At 36.4% G+C, this 23,781-nt stretch overlaps 1 protein-coding gene across 3 annotated transcripts; it reads right to left on the reverse strand.

Annotated features, from left to right (window-relative positions):
• Positions 1-508: 508 nt before the first annotated feature.
• Positions 509-23,171, reverse strand: LOC121884437 (interferon-induced very large GTPase 1-like). 3 transcript variants are annotated; one of them, XM_042393241.1, is made up of 16 exons: positions 23,068-23,171; positions 20,275-20,376; positions 18,992-19,117; positions 18,296-18,877; positions 17,732-17,769; positions 16,697-16,814; positions 15,317-15,363; positions 14,854-14,965; positions 13,730-13,770; positions 12,446-12,563; positions 11,010-11,056; positions 10,547-10,658; positions 9,425-9,465; positions 8,140-8,257; positions 6,792-6,829; positions 509-6,689 (listed from the first exon to the last, which is right to left on the reverse strand). In XM_042393241.1, exons 2-16 carry the CDS (start codon positions 20,357-20,359, stop codon positions 1,821-1,823), a joined length of 6,492 nt encoding a protein of 2,163 aa, XP_042249175.1. In that variant the 5' UTR covers positions 20,360-20,376; positions 23,068-23,171; the 3' UTR covers positions 509-1,820. The 3 variants fall into 3 exon arrangements, with proteins under 3 accessions (XP_042249175.1, XP_042249173.1, XP_042249174.1); XM_042393239.1 differs by having other exon boundaries at positions 17,732-17,772; XM_042393240.1 differs by lacking the exon at positions 23,068-23,171 and adding an exon at positions 21,898-21,968 and having other exon boundaries at positions 17,732-17,772.
• Positions 23,172-23,781: the final 610 nt, after the last annotated feature.

A 23,781-nucleotide genomic window follows, 5' to 3' on the forward strand; every position in this document is an offset into this window, starting at 1 on the left:
CTCTATTTTAAGTGCAGTGAATTTAACACATATGTTGACTGGACCACTGTGCAGATATTTTAGAACGAAAGAGATTAGGCTACATGTACAGAAACACACTGATGTTCACAGTGCAGATGTAATGAGGAACTGTTGGGGAGAAACTATGGAGGAAACTCCAAACTGTGTTTCAGTCCGACAGATTTACTGTAACACTGGTTCAGACAGTGGTGAACGTGAAAACTAACCTGACTGAGACCAGGCTGACAGCGAAGGAAGTAATTCTGTTTGATGCTTTAAAAAGAACCAAATTAACTTTATAGTCTTCTTCATTTTTATGCAGAGAAGAAAGGTGTGTTTGTGTTTGTTCTAAACATGTGTAACTGAGACCGAACTCTTTATATTATTATGTTTTCAATATAATGATGGTCTAATGTCAAATTACAGTACCTATATTTTAGAATTTAGCACTGCTTACTGGATAAAACAATATTCCTAAAGTCAAAGGTGATGCTCCATATTATCTCAGGTTCAGCAGGTTTTTAGAATCAATAGCATCTAATGAGACTATTCAAAATGTGAAAATGTACACTAGTAAACATACAAGCACTTACATGTGTTTACTGAGTCTTTGTCATTTCAAAAACACTAATCAATAAGAAACTTGGTATTTCAGTAGATATTTATTTATTATCATGACTCATCATACTCATTTAAAAAGATTTTCCTCACAAACACAACATTATTGATATTAGTGTCCTGGATGTCATCATATTTAAGACAGAGCAGGAGTCTAATTATTCAAAACAACAAAACTCATTTATATGAGGATACAATAACAGTTTGGTTAAAATGAGATAAACATGAAAGAGAACAAATTCAATTGAACACTTCAAATATTTTGGAAACATAAAACATTCTTCATCAATTATGTTTGATATATTCTTTAACATAAACAATAAACTTAAAAGAAAGTTAAAATATAAGAAATTCAAAAGATAATATTTGTTTGACGTTATTTTCAGATGTAATATCTAGATATGTATGTGTATAAGAAAAAATGTGGCTTGTATAAAAATTCCTGTCTGACAACTTTTTCCATATTAATTGAAATTCAGACCTTTCTAGTGAGTTCAACATAATAAAAAAGGTAAAATATGTCCATGATCACCATTCAGTAAGTTTCAGCTAAAACATCTTGCACATTTCCGTGCTCCTTGAAACAATTATAACAAACAAATTTCATGAATATTTAAAAAAAAAAGAAAAAAAGATTAAATCAAAAAACAAGATATTTAGACATTTAGACTTTATGCCCATATCAGCATACAACCAATACATGATAGAAATACAAATATAAAACAAAAAAGAGTTGAAATACATAAATGAAAATAGTTGTGGTCATGTCAATCATGACTCCTTGATGAAACAGCAAAAATAAAAAAAGTAAAACATACATAATTTCTGACAATATTTGTGCATCCTGTAAAACAATAATGCAATAGGAGGCTTTATCTTGTCTCATTTCCTCTTTAACTCATTATTGCTGAGAAACACATCTTCTCTGCAAGGAAAATGCTTTCATTTCCAGATATTCTCACTACAGATGTAGCCAGCTTTGTAGATGAATTACAATTATTGTTCTCTTGCGCTTGTTTTGTTTATGTGTTCACTTCAATCAAGCAATCAAGTGTTCCTTCACGTCCTTTAAGTCAAATCACTGACTTTCCCTATTTCTTTATCACAGTCAGAGTCACCTGTCAATTATAAAATCAGCATAAATCTGAAAACGCTGTTTTAAAGTAGTTTGGTTCATGTAAAAGAAAACAGTATCGTCATTTTCAGCAGGGTTGTAGTTGTGTTGTGTTGGCTACCTCACACATTTCATCCAGACTTTTAATAGCTTCTTCTTTAGAGTGCGTTTTCCACTCGCTGGGAATTTCACCTCTGCCCTTGAATTTTAACTTATAGTGGTCTTCCAGTTGCTTTTGAAATCGACATACAAACCACTTCCAGTATTTCAGCTTAGATTCATCATAGTCGATTCTCCAGTTAGCATATTCTGGGCCACCAGTTCGGTACTGTTTGAAGGGAATGGACTTGTCTGAATCGGGATGAGGGTAAAAACTTAAATCACTTGCCACTTTTGTTGTGCAGAATTCGATGCCCAATTCATCTGTGTTTCTGTAGTGCCACCCAGTAATAGCAGTTGATCGATGGAAAGGCACGCTGTGATCATCAGGACTGTGATCCTCCAGGGTGTTGGTACAAACAGCTGAACAGAATGGACACTTTACCCAGCAGCACTTACACAGCTGATCAATAAGGATTTGATCTGGCTTCAGCCTGAATTTCTGCATCTTATCCAATGAGAGGCTGCTCAACTCTTGAATGATGGGTGTAAGTCCTTTCTCTATCTCTTCTTTAAGAAAGTCAAATTTGTTTATGTCACTGAAATTTTGACAACAAATGGTGTCGAATGTTAGCTCATCATTTTCTTTTAGCAAACTAGAAAATTCCTTCAGCCACATGTCTGTGTCTCCTCTTTGAGTTTTGACCTTCTCTGTTGCAGTAAATAAAGCTTGAATCACAAGTTTCTTGATGTCGTCAACATTTTTCTTGAGTATATTCAGTGTTTTAGCCTTGTGTTCTGTAAAGATGTATTTCTTTACTTCCTGTCTTATGAAAATTTCTGCTTGCCTCCTTGGGTGTCGGATGTACCTGATGTAACTATTAAAATCTTCTTTCTCTGCCAGTGACTTCAACACATGTTTCTCCAAGTTCAACCTGTTCCCTTTGAATGCTGGGGAATTGCACCTCATCTCTCCAGAGAGATCAATGGCAGTCTTGTTACAGACAGCTTCAACAGTGGAATCCTTCAGTTTTTCACAGATCAGTTCTCCAAGCACAACAGCAGATGAGTGTCCTTTGCAGAAACTTCTGAAAATGTTGTAATATTGTATTTTCTTGCTTTCTACAAAAGTTGCAGCATCATTTTTCATTTTGAATTCATTGTGGGACTCTAAAAGCTTACTCCCTACCACGTCAAACACATACAGTAGGAGATCAACTGTAAACTCCTTCTTCAGGGCGTATTTTGTCTTATTTTCAAATTCTGTCACTTTTTCTTTGACATTTTTGGCCACCTCCTGCAAGTATGTTTGACTGTACCCTCTTGTAGCTACAGGTTTGCTCTCAATTATGCAAATGCTCTGTTGTTCAACATTATCAATGAGGGATGTGAACAGTTGTTGCTCTTCATATGAAAACTTTTCACTTGATTTAAGTGGTCCTTCTTCTTGTGTTGATCCAGATCTCAACAATGTCTGAAAAAGCCAAGTTTTCCATCCTCCTTGCCCTTTTATCTTCTTGTTTTCCCTCTTACCATCTTGGGATTGTTGGCTTTTGTTGCAGAGCTCTTCATACTTGTTCAGGGTTACATACTTAAAATAATTCCCCGTCGTTGATATTGTTTTGTAGCTTTTAGAACTCTTTGAATCATCTATTAGAGCCCATTCATTACAGAGCTCATTAAGGATGGACATTTTTTCATCTTCCAGGTCGATATCCTTTATAGGTTTAATGTCTCCAGTTAAGTCAGTAACCCAGCCACTCCAAACACCGTTGAACTGCCTTTTAAGTTCCTCTTCATCTTTGGCCTTGTCTCTTAACTGTTGAGCGAGTTCTTTGCTCTTTTGTAGCAGCATCTTTTCAAACTCTGCCTTCTTGTCATCTAGTTTTTTACAAGCATTCTTCTGCTGGATGACTTCGTCCAGTTTTCTTTTAACTCCTCTCACCTGTTCATCATGAAACTCTTTGATTTTGATTTCAAATCGGCCTCGCCACTGAGCCAAGATTTCTTTGTCTCTGTCATCATCAAAGTACTCCTTCATATTTTTTTTGACTTCTTCATATGTTTTGCTCATTTCTTTAAAAAGATAACTAGGATCAACTTTCTCAAGTTTTCCATTTTCAATTCTGTTATAAAGCTGGTTCTCAACAGTCAACATGTTGCTCCTCAGGGCCCAGGTCCAGTTCCCATACTGGACCTCAAGTTTTCTGTACACTGCAATTTCAAGTGTGTTTTTGAAACTGAAAACGAAGTTTTCTTTCAGAAGTGCTTCCCACAGGTCCTTTATGTTGCTTTTGAACTTTGAGAGAGTCGTCCCAGCAGACTGTGAGGCTTTAGAGAGGATGAAGTTCTTTAAATCCTGGATGCTCTCACTATAACCTGGATTTGGAGGTGCCATGGGTGGACTTCCCTCCCACAGTTGGGCAAAGTATTTCACATCTTTTTGCACATCAAATGCAATTATGTCATTGAAGCATTCAGCATCATAAACCTCCTCTTTGGCAGCTAGTTTAGCCATCTCGTCCAGTTTTTCTTGCAGTCGTCTCTTTCCATCCATGTTTTTCTCTGCAGCTCCAATATCTGTTACATTCTGGTGAACAAACACACAACTTGGAGAAAGTTTAACTTTCTTCATCCTCATGATCGCCTGAACAACAATCTGCAGCACATCTTGCATGTCAGCTGGATTCTCTCCAAAGATGTTGATCAATGTCATGTTTCCCAGACCAACAACAAATGTTGCCAGTTCATTGTCGTGGTGAAGAGTGGCGTTGCCTGCCAACTCAAGAGCACGCAGTCCTTCGGTGTCTACCACTAGAACATAGTCAAACTTCATCTTCATCTCCTCTGACACTTTAACCAGCTGCATGAAGGCACCTTTGGTGCACCTGCCAGCACTGACTGCAAACTGTAATCCAAACATGGCATTCAGCATGGTTGATTTTCCACTGCTTTGTAAACCCAGAACTGACAAAACAAAAATTCTCTTGTCGCCCAGTTTGTTGATGACTTCATCTAAAAGACTAGAGATCCATGTTAAAGGCACATGACCTGCATCACCATCCATCAGCTCCATCGGTTGCCCTGCTATCATCAGCTCTGCAGCCAGCTCAGGGTATTTAGACCAGTCAGTCTTTTCCATCTTTGTTTGTTTCTTCAGAGATTTATGGGCTTCATAGATCTGTCCAATTTCTCTAAAGATGTGCTCTAAGCCAAAAGTAGCTGACTGTAGTTTTGCTGATATTTTCTCAAGCTCAATTTGCTTCTTTATTAGCTGATCAGATTTGCCACGCTTCTTCTTCAAATCCAAGACTTCAGACCACTTTTCATCATACTCTTGGAGAACTGAAGACAGATCATCTGTGGAGAGTGAATCCAGTAAGATCTGAAGCCATTTAAGGAAATACTCTTTTTCCTTTGGTGACAGAGACGAGAGGCTTTGAATGAACAACTTTATCAGTTCACTAAAGGAAGCATCACATTGTTTTTGACGTATTCTCTCCATTTCCTGTTGCTTTTTACATTTCTCCTTCTCAATACGCCCTTTGAGGTGATACTGTTCTTTGTTTTTTCTACACCATTCATGCCACAGTCGGCCTTGACAAGGCAGATATTCATCTTTGATTTTTGAAACATCCATCTTTTGAAGTAAATTCACTATTTTCACAGCCGCAGATTTTCCCTCTTGGCAGACGGTGTTATCTTCATCCACTTTGATTCCAGAGACCTCAGCCATGGTTTCCAGCTGGAAGGATGTATGTTGTCCAGACAAGATTTTTCCAATGATTTCTTTCAGTTCTTCACCAACATCTGACTGGCTTCTGTCTTTCAGACCCATTTTGTATTTTCCCTCTTTTGTCTCAACTGCACCACAATCATTATCAACAATGAGACAAATGAGAGGTTTTGGAGACTTAAGAAGGGCTGAGACAACTGTCCAACTTTTGTGACTTTTCTCCAGAGTTTGCAACAGAACAACATTGACTGAAGACTTTTCCATAAGTGTTTTACACTGTTTTTCAATCAACAGAGCATCACCATGAAGATTACAGAAGGCAATGCAGTCAGTGAAGGCATCATCATGTTTCCCAGCAGGGCAGTACCAGGCAATCTCTGCCACGCCATCCATCAAATGGCGAGATTTGGTGCTACCTTTGCAGTTTCTGTGGAAGAAGGTGCTGTGACGGTCGTTGATCAAAGTGTTGATCAGCTGAGATTTAGACAGTGATAGTGAACCAAGACGAAAAAATGACACCATGGGCATCTCAGCTTTGCAGATGGGCATACTCTTCATGATGACAATGTTTGAATTATCTTTAGTTTGAGTTATCTTCCAGCTTTTTGTTATTTGTCTGAATGTCCACAGAGGACACTTAATATCCATTGTGATGGGGTCAGGAACAAGCAAAGGTACGGCGTACTGACACTGCGATAGCTTTGTAATCATGTTCTGCTTAAGAAAGCTGTCTGAGCAGTGAAATACTGCCATTTGAACATCCATTGGATGCACATGGGACTGTTTTGGTTTATGAGAGTCTGCACTGGTGTTAAAATTAGCAAAGTCATCATCTTCTTCTTCTTCTTCTGTTTCTGTGTTCTGTGACTTTGAATGGCTCACCTCAGGACTGTCTTGTTTTACAGGAATATATCTGGCTCTGTAGTCTAACATCATCAGCCTCTGAAGAAAAGTGTGAGCTGGATCTTTCTCAGATGTGTTGTGTTGCTGTTTTACAGGTTGACTTATTCTAAGAAAATCTGCTGGTGTCAGTTTCTGTTGAAGGTGAAGTCTGCTGAGCAGTGTTTTAAATTCTCTTTGATATTGCTCCTTTCTCTTCTCTTCAAAAATCTTCTCTGACTTCTGTAAATAATAAGTAAATAATCATGTACTGTATATAAAAACTTCAAAGACCTTCAAAGACTGGGTTATAAATTATATAGTCTTTAATTTTAAATTCCTTACCTTATCCTTGTTTCCATCCGCATCTGTATGTAAGGTACCTGCAGTACAACAAGAAACTGCATTACCAGAGGGACAGAGCAGTGTACTACTGAATCAATGTACTTTGGTTTCTATTATTAATTCTGAATTATTAGTTTGATTAGTTTTCTTTTTTCTTGAAAGGGTTCAGATGAGACTGAAATAGCCATGGAAAGTTCAATTAAAGAGTGAGTGTACTGTGTAACCCTGCTTGGTCCCTCCCTTTACCAAAGTAAAAAAATACAACAGAGTGGGTGGGATTGTTCAAACACTGGCAGGGATATGAGAGAGTAGTAGTAGTGACAAACTTGTGCTGTAGCTACAAGTCAACCTATGACAGAACGCTGACTTTACTGCTTTATGTGAGGATTTGATTGGCTGTATGAAAACAAGTTGTCTATCTAAGTAGTATGGAAGTTAATTCCATTGAATTAATGTAAAAGGGGTGCCATCATGAAACCAAAAATAAAAGTTTTACCCCTTCGGTCTCTGATTTTTCTCTCAAAGGAAAACACAGGACAAGTGATCTACAGAGCAGATGTGTATGTTGGAGTGGACAAAACAACTTTAACTTGGACTGTAGCAGGGTCAGTTCTGATCCGAAACACCTTATAATCTTCTTTTACACTGATTTTATATTTTTTTCTCTGATGACATTAGTACAGTCCTCTTTGTACCAAGCCCCCACCAACAATGTTGGGCTATGTGGTGATTTTTGCTTAGAGGATGCATTCAATATTGCAGCATGACATGATGCCCACTGGATCAAAAATACTTTTTTCCCATATAAAACCATACAAAAGTAATGATTATAAACAATAAAAAATCATGAAATTTCTTTTTGTACTATCAGAATGTGCTACAATATGCAATACAATAAAATTGTGAATGTCTAGAGCTCTATCAGTGAATCATTTTATGCTCTTCATGTCTGTGAGGAGCCAACAGGAAGTCAGCTGGCTCAGCCAGAAGAAGTCTCTAAAGCTGTGTTCAGACAGACATTAGTACTGAATTATGCAGCCCCCCTCAGGAAATTCACTCCACTCATGCAGCAGGGGCTTTTCAAAATTAGTGGCCTCTGCTCACTTCATTAAGTGGCACATTGAGCCCAGTTTTAACAGGTGAATACTTTAATGTATGAAACTTGATTAAGTGTTGACAAAATGACTAGAATTGTTTTATTCTATCAGAGTTGAGACATAATTAAAGGTTTATTATTTAAAAACCATTCTAGGGTGTAGTTACTCTTTAAAATATGAATATGAATTAAACCCATGTTACTGTACATCCATGTCAAAATTAAAAAATCAAAACTTGATTAAATGTTTACCTTTCTCATTTGGTGCAGATTCTTTCACAGACTTGTCCTGAGGCTCTCCATCTGATGTTGTGCTTCCATCATTCTTCTCTGAGTGTTCAGCATCACCAGGTTCAGTCACTGGATGACACTAAGAAAACAGATGATTTTATTTACCCTTTAGTTCACCAGGTCATTACAACAGAGAAGGTTCTGATGTAACAGATTTAGACTAAACATGTTTCTAGACAATATAGGAGAACAGGGCAAGTTCTAAAACCTGGATTAAAACTATTAGAAATGCTATAATCATCACCCCAGGGTAGATACAGTAAAGTAGATGGTCTTAAATGTCTGCCATATATCAGTGATTGGCTGCAATAATATAGCAACAATTTTAAATTATGATATTTAAAAGGTGTGGAGCAAATTTCAGATTATACACAGAGGGTAACCAGTTGTGTGAGAAGTGCGACATTCCAAAAAGAGTAATATTTATAGTTTAAATAATTTACAAATTCAATTTCTTCATTTTTGGACAGAACCCCAGTATTGTCCAAAATTGAGGAATTGACACCCGCTCATAAGACAGGATAAGGTTAGCTATCTTTGATTTAGGACTTGTCTTCCAGAAAATTTCATGCATAGAGAGGCCCAGACAGAGACAATGAATACAAAATTGAAGTTATTATTACATTACAAATGGTTATTTCATACCAGTCAGACTACAGTAAATCACATGTTCCAGATAATTGTGTTAAATGCTGGGACGAGAAGGATACATTTCTAGATTTGTATGAGAATGTCAGCCACAGGAATTCTGAAAGAACGTTTATTAAATGTGTGAGCCATGTAACTGGTAAAGCAGTTCCTCTTCGAGCCAAACTCTGTGTAGCTGGAATTTGAAATGAAGACTTGTCACTTTACAGCAATCATGGTTTAGTGACTTTGCACTCCTCTGGAAAAACGTGGACATACATTCTATAGGAATATGGACCAAGGAATTGAAGGCTATCTTGCTTTGGAGTGATTTATTTATGTTGTGAAAAGGACAGACACAAACTTTACTTGTTTGTGACTTTTTGGAAAGTCACACTTTTGAAGGACTTTGCTATTTTTTTTTTAGCTTTTTTGTCCTTTTTGCTTTGGGAGAGGGAATGTGTACTGATTGTTTAAATGTACATATTGTATACATTAAAACTCAAATAAAAATACCTTTTTTTCTAAATGTTATTATTATTAATTAACAAGATGAATTGTGTTGCAGTCACTTTCTATAGCATCTAATTTGGTTGTAAATTCAGGTGTAAGAGCTTACCTTTAGCTTGATTGCAGATGCATTCTTCTCTGACTCATCTACTGGAGGGAATGTGGAAAAAGCAGATTGGACAGTGGATCTATACCCATTTATCTCATGATAAGCTGTTGTACCATTGATTTGACTCACTGCTTCTCAGGTAACAGTCATCTCATCTGTTTATCATGTCTCTCATACCAACTACACAATAGATAACTCTGCATCATGCATTCAAATCATTCACTAGCCATAGCCTAGTGTAACAGTTTCCCTTTCCCTCTTGTGTCTTGTTTGTTAAATGTTGTAGTGTTTAGGACTTGTAGCTGTAGTATTAGTAATAAATGTGTATATAACTAAAATGAACTTGTTTGTGTTTTCTTGTGCTTGCATCTCAGTCACTTAACCTTAAAAGACCTACACCCTTGCCAAATCATAATTACGATCAATAACAATCATAATTCTAAGTGACCTCTCTTGTATGGCCAACAAGGAGGATTATTTCCCTATTATCATACCTGCTCTAATATGTTATGTCCCTGACGAATAATTTCATGTTGAAGTTGTGCACAATAATAATTCATAATTCCCCATAAAATCAATAACTATTTGAGTGCACATATTCCTACAGATATGAATACTTTTCATGAGGACATATTTCATTTCATACTGTCACTTGCAATTGTGGATTTTAACATCCACGGGACAGGCGGGCTTCCTCGTGCTTCTGTATTTTTGGAGCCACATATCATGCGCGCTGCCAAGCTGTCTGAGAGTGTGCACATTACAGACTTCCTCTAGCTGAGCCAGCTAACGCCCTGTCAGCTCCCCATACACATGAATGGGATAAAATTATTGAATTATACGACTGGTCTTGAATTTCAAGGTGTTTGTAACAGTCAGAAATAATCCATGTCTACATAGTTTTCGAATAGGCCTACTGTTACATGAATTTTCCATCTGAATTTGAACCCTAAAATATATATACACTAAATAAATAGTTATATGTACACTAGAAATTCAGATAGACGAATTTGAAATTAAAATATTTCAGTGCTGGAAATTCAGAGGTATTTAATGTTCAACATTAGATATTCAGTTGTTAGTAAAGTTAAAGTCTGTATGGCTATTTTCTTCCATATTCACCTTTCTTATCTGATGCAGTTGGTACTTCAACTGTGATTTCAGACTCTCCTGACGTTGTTTCGTTGTTCCTCTCTGAGTGTTCAGCTTCACTGGGTTCATTCACTGGATCACGCTACAAAACAGATGATTTGTTTTACAATAAATTCCTCAGGTTAGACCCACTGACAACATGAAACCAAGAAAACAGCATCTGGATAAATAGAGATAACATAACAAGTTGAAGATCAACAAGATGCAGTGGTGTCACGATCAAGAGAGTGATAAAACAAAAATAAAGTCTGTTAAGGGAGTCATTGAGTCAAAACCTTTTCAGTTTAAGATGAAGATAAAATAAAATATCTCATATCTTTCTGAAGACTTAGATGTGCTACCAAAAAAACTTCCTGTGAATAAAGGTTTTGGATAGAAAGAACTTGGAACTGTCCTAAATGCAGCTGTCTGATGATGACAATAATGCCTTTACCTTGGCTTCAGTCTCACTCTCCTCTAACTCCTCGACAGCAGTGCAGGCTATTGTAGGAAAAACAGAAAACACATGATGAGCTTCAAAATCATAATGTTTGGTTAGTTAGCTACCTGAGGTTTATTAAACTTTATTTTCAAAACTTAAAATTGCAAAAACTTAAACTGTATTACCAGAGGGACAGAGCAGTGTACTACTGAATCAATGTACTTTGGTTTCTATTATTAATTCTGAATTATTAGTTTGATTAGTTTTCTTTTTTCTTGAAAGGGTTCAGATGAGACTGAAATAGCCATGAAAAGTTTCAATTAAAGAGTGAGTGTACTGTGTAACCCTGCTTGGTCCCTCCCTTTACCAGAGTGGGTGGGATTGTTCAAACACTGGCAGTATGAGAGAGTAGTAGTAGTAACAAACTTGTGCTGTAGCTACAAGTCAACCTATGACAGAACGCTGACTTTACTGCTTTATGTGAGGATTTGATTGGCTGTATGAAAACAAGTTGTCTATCTAAGTAGTATGGAAGTTAATTCCATTGAATTAATGTAAAAGGGGTGCCATCATGAAACCAAAAATAAAAGTTTTACCCCTTCAGTCTCTGATTTTTCTCTCAAAGGAAAACACAGGACAAGTGATCTACAGAGTAGATGTGTATGTTGGAGTGGACAAAACAACTTTAACTTGGACTTTAGCAGGGTCAGTTCTGATCCGAAACACCTTATAATCTTCTTTTACACTGATTATGTATTTTTTTCTCTGATGACATTAGTACAGTCCTCTTTGTACCAAGCCCCCACCAACAATGTTGGGCTATGTGGTGATTTTTGCTTAGAGGATGCATTCAATATTGCAGCATGACATGATGCCCACTGGATCAAAAATACTTTTTTCCCATATAAAACCATACAAAAGTAATGATTATAAACAATAAAAAATCCTGAAATTACTTTTTGTACTATCAGAATGTGCTACAATATGCAATACAATAAAATTGTGAATGTCTAGAGCTCTATCAGTGAATCATTTTATGCTCTTCATGTCTGTGAGGAGCCAACAGGAAGTCAGCTGGCTCAGCCAGCAGAAGTCTCTAAAGCTGTGTTCAGACAGACATTAGTACTGAATTATGCAGCCCCCCTCAGGAAATTCACTCCACTCATGCAGCAGGGGCTTTTCAAAATTAGTGGCCTCTGCTCACTTCATTAAGTGGCACATTGAGCCCAGTTTTAACAGGTGAATACTTTAATGTATGTAACTTGATTAAGTGTTGACAAAATGACTAGAATTGTTTTATTCTATCAGAGTTGAGACATAATTAAAGGTTTATTATTTAAAAACCATTTTGGGGTATAGTTACTCTTTAAAATATGAATATGAATTAAACCCATGTTACTGTACATCCATGTCAAAATTAAAAAATCAAAAATTGATTAAATGTTTACCTTTCTCATTTGGTGCAGATTTTTTCACAGACTTGTCCGGAGGCTCTCCATCTGATGTTGTGCTTCCATCATTCTTCTCTGAGTGTTCAGCATCACCAGGTTCAGTCACTGGATGACACTAAGAAAACAGATGATTTTATTTACGCTTTAGTTCACCAGGTCATCACAACAGAGAAGGTTCTGATGTAACAGATTTAGACTAAACATGTTTCTAGACAATATAGGAGAACAGGGCAAGTTCTAAAACCTGGATTAAAACTATTAGAAATGCTATAATCGTCACCCCATGGTAGATACAGTAAAGTAGATGGTCTTAAATGTCTGCCATACATCAGTGATTGGCTGCAATAATATTGCAACAATTTTAAATTATGATTTTTAAAAGGTGTGGAGCAAATTTCAGATTATACACAGAGGGTAACCAGTTGTGTGAGAAGTGCGACATTCCAAAAAGAGTAATATTTATAGTTTAAATAATTTACAAATTCAATTTCTTCATTTTTGGACAGAACCCCAGTATTGTCCAAAATTGAGGAATTGACACCCGCTCATAAGACAGGATAAGGTTAGCTATCTTTGATTTAGGACTTGTCTTCCAGAAAATTTCATGCATAGAGAGGCCCAGACAGAGACAATGAATACAAAATTGAAGTTATTATTACATTACAAATGGTTATTTCATACCAGTCAGACTACAGTAAATCACATGTTCCAGATAATTGTGTTAAATGCCGGGACGAGAAGGATACATTTCTAGATTTGTATGAGAATGTCAGCCACAGGAATTCTGAAAGAACGTTTATTAAATGTGTGAGCCATGTAACTGGTAAAGCAGTTCCTCTTCGAGCCAAACTCTGTGTATTTGGAATTTGAAATGAAGACTTGTCACTTTACAGCAATCATGGTTTAGTGACTTTGCACTCCTCTGGAAAAACGTGGACATACATTCTATAGGAATATGGACCAAGGAATTGAAGGCTATCTTGCTTTGGAGTGATTTACTTATGTTGTGAAAAGGACAGACACAAACTTTACTTGTTTGTGACTTTTTGGAAAGTCACACTTTTGAAGGACTTTGCTATTTTTTTTTAGCTTTTTTGTCCTTTTTGCTTTGGGAGAGGGAATGTGTACTGATTGTTTAAATGTACATATTGTATACATTAAAACTCAAATAAAAATACCTTTTTTTCTAAATGTTATTATTATTAATTAACAAGATGAATTGTGTTGCAGTCACTTTCTATAGCATCTAATTTGGTTGTAAATTAAGGTGTAAGAGCTTACCTTTAGCTTGATTGCAGATGCATTCTTCTCTGACTCATCTACTGGAGGGAATGTGGAAAAAGCAGATTGGACAGTAGATCTATACCCATTTATCTCATGATAAGCTGTTGTACCATTGATTTGACTCACTGCTTCTCAGGTAACAGTCATCTCATCTGTTTATCATGTCTCTCATACCAACTACACAATAGATAACTCTGCATCATGCATTCAAATCATTCACTAGCCATAGCCTAGTGTAACAGTTTCCCTTTCCCTCTTGTGTCTTGTTTGTTAAATGTTGTAGTGTTTAGGACTTGTAGCTGTAGTATTAGTAATAAATGTGTATATAACTAAAATGAACTTGTTTGTGTTTTCTTGTGCTTGCATCTCAGTCACTTAACCTTAAAAGACCTACACCCTTGCCAAATCATAATTACGATCAATAACAATCATAATTCTAAGTGACCTCTCTTGTATGGCCAACAAGGAGGATTATTTCCCTATTATCATACCTGCTCTAATATGAGTTAAGTCCCTGACGAATAATTTCATATTGAAGTTGTGCACAATAATAATTCATAATTCCCCATAAAATCAATAACTATTTGAGTGCACATATTCCTACAGATATGAATACTTTTCATGAGGACATATTTCATTTCATACTGTCACTTGCAATTGTGGATTTTAACATCCACGGGACAGGCGGGCTTCCTCGTGCTTCTGTATTTTTGGAGCCACATATCATGCGCGCTGCCAAGCTGTCTGAGAGTGTGCACATTACAGACTTCCTCTAGCTGAGCCAGCTAACGCCCTGTCAGCTCCCCATACACATGAATGGGATAAAATTATTGAATTATACAACTGGTCTTGAATTTCAAGGTGTTTGTAACAGTCAGAAATAATCCATGTCTACATAGTTTTCGAATAGGCCTACTGTTACATGAATTTTCCATCTGAATTTGAACCCTAAAATATATATACACTAAATAAATAGTTATATGTACACTAGAAATTCAGATAGACGAATTTGAAATTAAAATATTTCAGTGCTGGAAATTCAGAGGTATTTAATGTTCAACATTAGATATTCAGTTGTTAGTAAAGTTAAAGTCTGTATGGCTATTTTCTTCCATATTCACCTTTCTTATCTGATGCAGTTGGTACTTCAACTGTGATTTCAGACTCTCCTGACGTTGTTTCGTTGTTCCTCTCTGAGTGTTCAGCTTCACTGGGTTCATTCACTGGATCACCCTACAAAACAGATGATTTGTTTTACAATAAATTCCTCAGGTTAGACCCACTGACAACATGAAACCAAGAAAACAGCATCTGGATAAATAGAGATAACATAACAAGTTGAAGATCAACAACATGCAGTGGTGTCACGATCAAGAGAGTGATAAAACAAAAATAAAGTCTGTTAAGGGAGTCATTGAGTCAAAACCTTTTCAGTTTAAGATGAAGATAAAATAAAATATCTCATATCTTTCTGAAGACTTAGATGTGCTACCAAAAAAACTTCCTGTGAATAAAGGTTTTGGATAGAAAGAACTTGGAACTGTCCTAAATGCAGCTGTCTGATGATGACAATAATGCCTTTACCTTGGCTTCAGTCTCACTCTCCTCTAACTCCTCGACAGCAGTGCAGGCTATTGTAGGAAAAACAGAAAACACATGATGAGCTTCAAAATCATAATGTTTGGTTAGTTAGCTACCTGAGGTTTATTAAACTTTATTTTCAAAACTTAAAATTGCAAAAACTTAAACTGCATTACCAGAGGGACAGAGCAGTGTACTACTGAATCAATGTACTTTGGTTTCTATTATTAATTCTGAATTATTAGTTTGATTAGTTTTCTTTTTTCTTGAAAGGGTTCAAATGAGACTGAAATAGCCATGAAAAGTTTCAATTAAAGAGTGAGTGTACTGTGTAACCCTGCTTGGTCCCTCCCTTTACCAGAGTGGGTGGGATTGTTCAAACACTGGCAGTATGAGAGAGTAGTAGTAGTAACAAACTTGTGCTGTAGCTACAAGTCAACCTATGACAGAACGCTGACTTTACTGCTTTATGTGAGGATTTGATTGGCTGTATGAAAACAAGTTGTCTATCTAAGTAGTATGGAAGTTAATTCCATTGAATTAATGTAAAAGGGGTGCCATCATGAAACCAAAAATAAAAGTTTTACCCCTTCAGTCTCTGATTTTTCTCTCAAAGGAAAACACAGGACAAGTGATCTACAGAGTAGATGTGTATGTTGGAGTGGACAAAACAACTTTAACTTGGACTGTAGCAGGGTCAGTTCTGATCAGAAACACCTTATAATCTTCTTTTACACTGATTATGTATTTTTTTCTCTGATGACATTAGTACAGTCCTCTTTGTACCAAGCCCCCACCAACAGCGTTGCGCTATATGGTGATTTTGGCTTAGAGGATGCACTCAATATTGCAGGATCACATGATGCCCACTGGACCAAAAATACTTTTTCCCATATAAAACCATACAAAAGTAATGATTATAAACAATAAAAAAAATCCTGAAATTACTTTTTGTATTATCAGAATGTGATACAATAAAATTCATGTCTGTGAGGAGCCAACAGGAAGTCAGCTGGCTCAGCCAGAAGTCTCTAAAGCTGTGTTCAGACAGACATTAGTACTGAATTATGCAGCCCCCCTCAGGAAATTCACTCCACTCATGCAGAAGGGGCTTTTCAAAATTAGTGGCCTCTGCTCACTTCATGAAGTGGCACATTGAGCCCAGTTTTAACAGGTGAATACTTTAATGTATGTAACTTGATTAAGTGTTGACAAAATGACTAGAATTGTTTTATTCTATCAGAGTTGAGACATAATTAAAGGTTTACTATTTAAAAACCATTCTGGGGTGTAGTTACTCTTTAAAATATGAATATGAATTAAACCCATGTTACTGTACATCCATGTCAAAATTAAAAAATCAAAACTTGATTAAATGTTTACCTTTCTCATTTGGTGCAGATTCTTTCACAGACTTGTCCGGAGGCTCTCCATCTGATGTTGTGCTTCCATCATTCTTCTCTGAGTGTTCAGCATCACCAGGTTCAGTCACTGGATGACACTAAGAAAACAGATGATTTTATTTACCCTTTAGTTCACCAGGTCATTACAACAGAGAAGGTTCTGATGTAACAGATTTAGACTAAACATGTTTCTAGACAATATAGGAGAACAGGGCAAGTTCTAAAACCTGGATTAAAACTATTAGAAATGCTATAATCGTCACCCCAGGGTAGATACAGTAAAGTAGATGGTCTTAAATGTCTGCCATACATCAGTGATTGGCTGCAATAATATAGCAACAATTTTAAATTATGATTTTTAAAAAGTGTGGAGCAAATTTCAGATTATACGCAGAGAGTAACCAGTTGTGTGAGAAGCGCAACATTCAAAAAAGAGTAATATTTGTAGTTTAAATAATTTACAAATTCAATTTCTTCATTTTTGGACAGAATCCCAGTATTGGCCAAAATTGAGGAATTAACACCCGCTCATAAGACAGGTTAAGGTCTGATATCTTTGTTATTTAAAGCAGTTCCTCTTCGAGCCAAACTCTGTGTATTTGGAATTTGAAATGAATACTTGTCACTTTACAGCAATCATGTTTATTGACTTTTCACGCCTCTGGAAAAATGTGGACATAACTTCTATAGGAATATGGACCAAGGAATTGAAGCCTGTCTTGCTTTGGAGTGATTTACTTATGTTGTGAAAAGGACAGACACAAACTTTACTTGTCTGTGACTTTTTGGAAAGTCACACTTTTGAAGGACTTTGCTATTTTTTTTAGCTTTTTTGTCCTTTTTGCTTTGGGAGAGGGAATGTGTACTGAGTGTTTAAATGTACATATAGTATATGTTAAAACTCAAGTAAAAATATCTTTTTTTATAAATGTTATTATTGTTAATTAACAAAATGAACTGTGTTGAAGTCACTTTCTATAGCATCTAATTTGTAAATTCAGGTGTAAGAGCTTACCTTTAGCTTGATTGCAGATGCATTCTTCTCTGACTCATCTACTGGAGGGAATGTGGAAAAAGCAGATTGGACAGTGGATTTTAATCTTACATTTATTGTTGAGTTTTTAATGCTGCATGATTACTATACTTTGACAATGTCCAACCTTTATCTATTTTCTGATCCACTTAACCTATACAGAGTATAGGGTGTCTATACCCATTTATCCCATAATAAACTGGCAGATTTATGTGTTGGCCATGTGAACAGTAATATAAGGCTTACATCTATGAAACATACAATTTGAAGCAGCTTTATCAAGACTTGTTGATAAGTTTACAGTAACAGATACAGAACATTCTGGAGACAATCTTAAAATTTATGTTTCAGAACAAATAAAATTATATTGTTATTAAAATAAAATATTTTTTCACATCAACAAAATTAACCCTTTTGTAGTTTTGGTCTTTAGTCTGTTTGTAACATCACAATTTCAGCAACAATTTTGTTGTGACTTCAGTGTTTTCAAACTTACAAAAATGAAACCCAAGTTGTATTCAAGCACAATTTTGCTTTAAATCTCACCTGTTTGATTTTGCTGAGACACAGAGGAATTGATCCTCTCTTCTTCCTGGGATTTGGGGTCCAGCTGGTCTTTGTCATCATACATCAGTCCACTGTAGCAGTGTGGATCATTTTCAGACACCAAGTCATCTATGTTCTTCAATAATGCTATTATCTCATTTACATCCATCATACTGTTGTTACATGTAAGGTATCTTTTTTCACCACTATTGGCTTTCAACTCTGTCAATGCACTTTCACATTTTTCATCTGACTTATGAGTGACAACTGTCAGTAAATAAGGAAGTGATCCTTTTCCAAAAGTTTTTTCTAGCCACTGCACTCCTGAACTATACTGGCTGATATGCAAACCATTTTGTAACAGTAAGAGAAAGGCATGGATTCCCCTCTTTAATGGGAATTTGTCAATGTTTTGAAGACCAAGCATGTTAATGACATATATGCACCGTCCAAACAAATCATACAGTTTGTGTGAAAATTGTTCCTCATTTGTTTGCACATCATGGTCAAGTAGGAGGTTTTTCGATCCAATCTCAATGGAATTTGTGTCACCAACTAACACAAGTGTGAGATCAGTTGTCACTGAAACAAAATAAAGAATAATATCATAATGTTGCAATCACTGAAGCAACACACTTTTTGACATTTTTCTGAAATACAATACAAAATAGGGAAATGGATTAAAGTATTTCTTACATTTCTTGATTTCTCTTGCAACACTCTGACTTGTGCACTCCAGCCTGTCGCTCTCCCCTGCAGTCTGCTCACTAATGTCACTGCTGTTTTCATCATGGACCTCTTTAACTTCATCAGCCTCTCCTGCTGAATGGTCAAAGTAGCCAAATGTGAGGATATTGTTTATTGAGTTTTCATAATTCTCCACGGTGTTTGAAACGTGACTTAAATATAATCTGAAAAACTTGTTTTATTATTATTATTCCTGATGTTCTAAAAGTTCAAAAGTCAATTTCAGAAACTTAATTCCCACTATATATATATATATATATATATATATATATATATATGTTTAGATGTCACATATTCAAGAAATTATGTTCAAATTCCTAAAATTCATCTAGCTCAATTTAGATGTAAAACTTCATGTTGAGTCACTGAGACTGAGATGCTCAAAATGCCTTGGTTAAATCATGGATCTATTCAGAAGAACTGGATATTGCGTTCTAAGATATCACCCCAATCATTTCTATGAATGTTGCTTACAGAAAAAGGGTCCAACCCAGTACCCACACACTGCGAGAAGCCACCTCAGGGAGCAAGCAAGTATTCGTACAGAACCTTCAACAACTTGCTTAAACTCTGGTGCTTTCATGATTTGTCACTTTAATATGCAATTCAGAACTAAGCTGTTGTACCGTTGATTTGACTCACTGCTTATCAGGTAACAGTCATCTCATCTGTTTATCAGGTCTCTCATACCAACTACACAATAGATAACTCTGCATCATGCATTTAAATCATTCATTAGCCATAACCTTGTGTACCAGTTTCCCTTTCCCTCTTGTGTCTTGTTTGTAAAATGTTGTAGTGTTTAGTACTTGTGGCTGTAGTATTAGTAATAAATGTGTATGTAACTAAAGTGAACGTGTTGGTGTTTTCTTGTGCTTGTATCTCAGTCACTTAACCTTAAAAAGACAATATTGAAAACTCCAAAGAGAGGAATTCAGAACACAGAAATTCAGATAGATGAATTTGAAATTAAAATATTTCAGTGCTGTAAATTCAGAGATATTTAATGTTCAACATTAGATATTCACTTGTTTATAAAATTAAAGTCTGTCTGGCTATTTTCTGCCATATTCACCTTTCTTATCTGATGCAGTTGGTACTTCAACTGTGATTTCAGACTCTCCTGACGTTGTTTCATCGTTCCTCTCTGAGTGTTCAGCTTCACTGGGTTCATTCACTGGATCACACCTACCTGAGGTTTATTAAACTTTATTTTCAAAACTTTAAATTACCTTTGTCGTTTGCCACAGGTGGATTTTCAAATTCGACTTCAGGCTCCCCTCCGGCTGCTGTGTTGTCATGGTCCTCTGCCTCCATCTTATCTGTTCCTCATTCTTTACAGAATAACAGGACAAAGTCACAAACACAAATACTGAAATAAAATATTTCTGTAGGTGTGAATTGCCTTTCAAGCTGACTGGACAGAGTATTAGATAAAGACAAGGACTATATCTAACATATAACTCATCTTGGTGAACATGCTGAATATTTCACTGAAGGTGAGAAAAGTCCAAATTTTGCGATGTGGAAAAGAAACATCGTTTTCCATTTTTCCTGTCTCCTTTTTCAATGAGTGGACCAAGAGCTGAGTTATTATTTTAGGCATATCAGTAAGACATGAACATTAATTACAAGGTATATTAGCCACAGCTTGTCCAACATGATTTTTTTGTAATAAAATTTCTGTCAGCCAGGGGTGTTTCTAGGATTTGACGACACTCAGAGCTTAGCCTGGACCTCTGTAGGTGGGTCCATTCTTCCCCAGATTTTTTTTTTCATAAACAAGCTCTATTATAATTCTTTTTTATAGACTCTGGCACCTTATTTACATTCAAAGTACATGTCTTAATCACTGAAAAATTGAAATGTGTACCTCAAAATCTGTTGTTTACCTTCCAGATTAATTATGCTAGTAATTAGTATTAGTATTGACTAGAAGCATACTTCACAACTGCTATCATCAAAACATATATTGACATGATATCTATGAATAAAAGAATAGAGAAAAAAATCACACACACACACACACACACACAAACACACACACACACACACACACACACACACAATTTTCAAATCCAGTTCATGCAGTGTGGTTCTGCACTGCTGCACTGTTCACTTCTCCATCATCTGTTGCTGTCTGTCTTTATCTCCAGTGAAAGGATTTTTTTCAGGGTGAGTGGGAGGCCCCCTAAAACTACTAGTTTTGTCGCGGGGCGGGCGTGTCACGGAGAAGGATACATGGTGTCGACCGTGTCCTCATAGATGCGCACAGTAAGGCGGTCCTTTGTATCGCTGTATTTCTCCACACTGAGTTGAAATGAAACGAGTGCCCATAAATTACATTTAACTGTAAATAAATACTGGTAATAATTAAACGTAGGGCATATGGGTGACAGACAGACCAATCAGTCTGCTGCACATATTAATGTCATAATTCATCCTCTGAAAGCTGACTCATCGGTCTCTCATGAAAGCGGCTCCAGTCTGCCTGCTAACTTCAGCACAGAGGGTTGGTTTGTTTTACACACCCGCGTAGCAGGAGCTGGCAGTGATTTGTTGGTTCGTGTTAACAGTCGTCTCCGTGTCTCATACGAGGTTACTGTGTTCAAACATTAAACAAAATAAGTGCTCCTAGAAGCTACAACAGAGACTGCAGTAGGTAGCCAGTCTGAGCCACTAACAGCTGTAAAGTGATGAAAGTCTGAGTGAGTTACGTTATTTCTGAATTTGAGAGGTGGCTCAACGGCGTCACACGCATTATGTTTTTTGTCAAGCTTCACATAGACTTACATGTAAAATTATATTCGCGGCTACACTCAAAACATTCAGGGCTTAAGCCCTGGCAAACTTACCTGGCAACACTGATGGTCCCTACCAAAAATAAAACCAAATCCAGGCCCCTATTACATAAGTTAGACTATTTAGCCCAAACCTAATAAAAGGAACGATATAATTTGCTAGTATCATCTTTTTGGTATGGTCTGCACCTTCCATGGTAATTTTGAAATGAAATCACAGCTTTAGAAAGTTCTGCAGAACACACTACTCCATCTTCCCTCAAACTTCCAACTGGTTGTTACCCCCTTACTTTATAACTTCACATCTTGTTCCCTTGTACCTACATGTATGTATCAGTATATACTGTACTGGTAAAACTAAATTGGGAATAATTTCACTGTATGTTGCAGGCTGTAGTGATTCCCACAAGTCTTTACACAAAACAACTATAACAATGTTAAATAAACTCACCATTGCTTTGTGTTTTCATAGCTGTGCCTCTTCCCAGTAGATAACAGTTATCAAATGGAAACACATAGGCGTATATATATCCTTCATTTCTGGGTGTATCCCTCCGAAACCTATCCTATCCGCTTTTCACAAGGCAAGACTTCAGCATGTGCATTTCTTGTAAATCAGTGACAACAAGGGAAAGTGAAAGTTGGACCATAAAGTCAGGAGTTTAATCAAAATAATACAAGCAGAGGTTTTTGAGATGATTTAAAGAGGTTTGAGCATCATTGTGGCTCTGTCATGAAACTCTTGAATTGTGTCTCCCAAATCAACAAACAGAAATAAGGACAGAGCTACAGATCTGAGGTGAGGTTTGAAAGTTTCTTACAGCAGATAGTTGGTTAGCACATTACTTAGTTATTTTCTTGTAACCATTATTGTGAAAATCTATAAATAAATATAATCTTAAAAAATCATCACACAAGTAAGTTTAAGGAAAGTTGTTCTGGAGGGTGCAGTTGGTCTGCACCCTCCATGGAAATTTTGAAATGAAATCACAGCTTTAGAAAGTTCTGCAGAACACACTACTCCATCTTCCCTCAAACTTTCAACTGGTTGTTACCCCCTTACTTTATAACCTCACATCTTGTTCCCTTGTACCTACATGTATGTATCAGTATATACTGTACTGGTAAAACTAAATTGGGAATAATTTCACTGTATGTTGCAGGCTGTAGTGATTCCCACAAGTCTTTACACAAAACAACTATAACAATGTAAAATAAACTCACCATTGTTTCATGTTTTCATAGCTGTGCCTGTTCTGTGTAGATGACAGTTATCAAATGGAAACATATACGCATATATATATCTTTCATTTCTGGGTGTGCTCCTCACAAACCTCTCATATCCGCTTTTTACAAGGTGAAGAGTTCAGCATGTGCATTTCTTGTAAATCAGTAAAAACAAGGGAAAGTGAAAGTAGCACAGCTCTAACTGTAACATAGCTCTAACTCAGGATATCCCTGAAACATTGTGACAGTACCATTAATACTAAATTAAACATTCAGTTAGTGGAGTTTGTGTTTCACATAACATGACAAGAAAGGTGATAAACACAGTTAATGGAGGTACAAGATCAGGTTTTATGGGTTTAAATATATTCTTAGATGGAATTGCTAAAACTGATTTCAAACGATCTCACCACTCTAAATGTTACCGTTGAGATCTGAGTTGCCAGGTTTATGTGTTTCTGTGAAAAGTGGCTAATTATGAGTGACAGAGCAGGACAAGGGTGATATGCGACTTAATCAAGCAACCCTCAACTTCAAGTTATATTCAGTGTCGACTAGCTGCAGCTTGGCAATAGGCCTTGTAGTAGAGTTGGTGATGAATGAACGGTGGTGAATCTGAAGCTCTGTAAATTCTATTGACACAGTCAGACATTCAAACCAAAACTGCTGAAATTCCATGCAACGTGACCTAAATTGACACGAGTAAAATGC

The sequence above is a fragment of the Thunnus maccoyii genome, chromosome 18 (assembly GCF_910596095.1).
Source record: "Thunnus maccoyii chromosome 18, fThuMac1.1, whole genome shotgun sequence".
Taxonomy (NCBI): Eukaryota; Metazoa; Chordata; class Actinopteri; order Scombriformes; family Scombridae; genus Thunnus; species Thunnus maccoyii.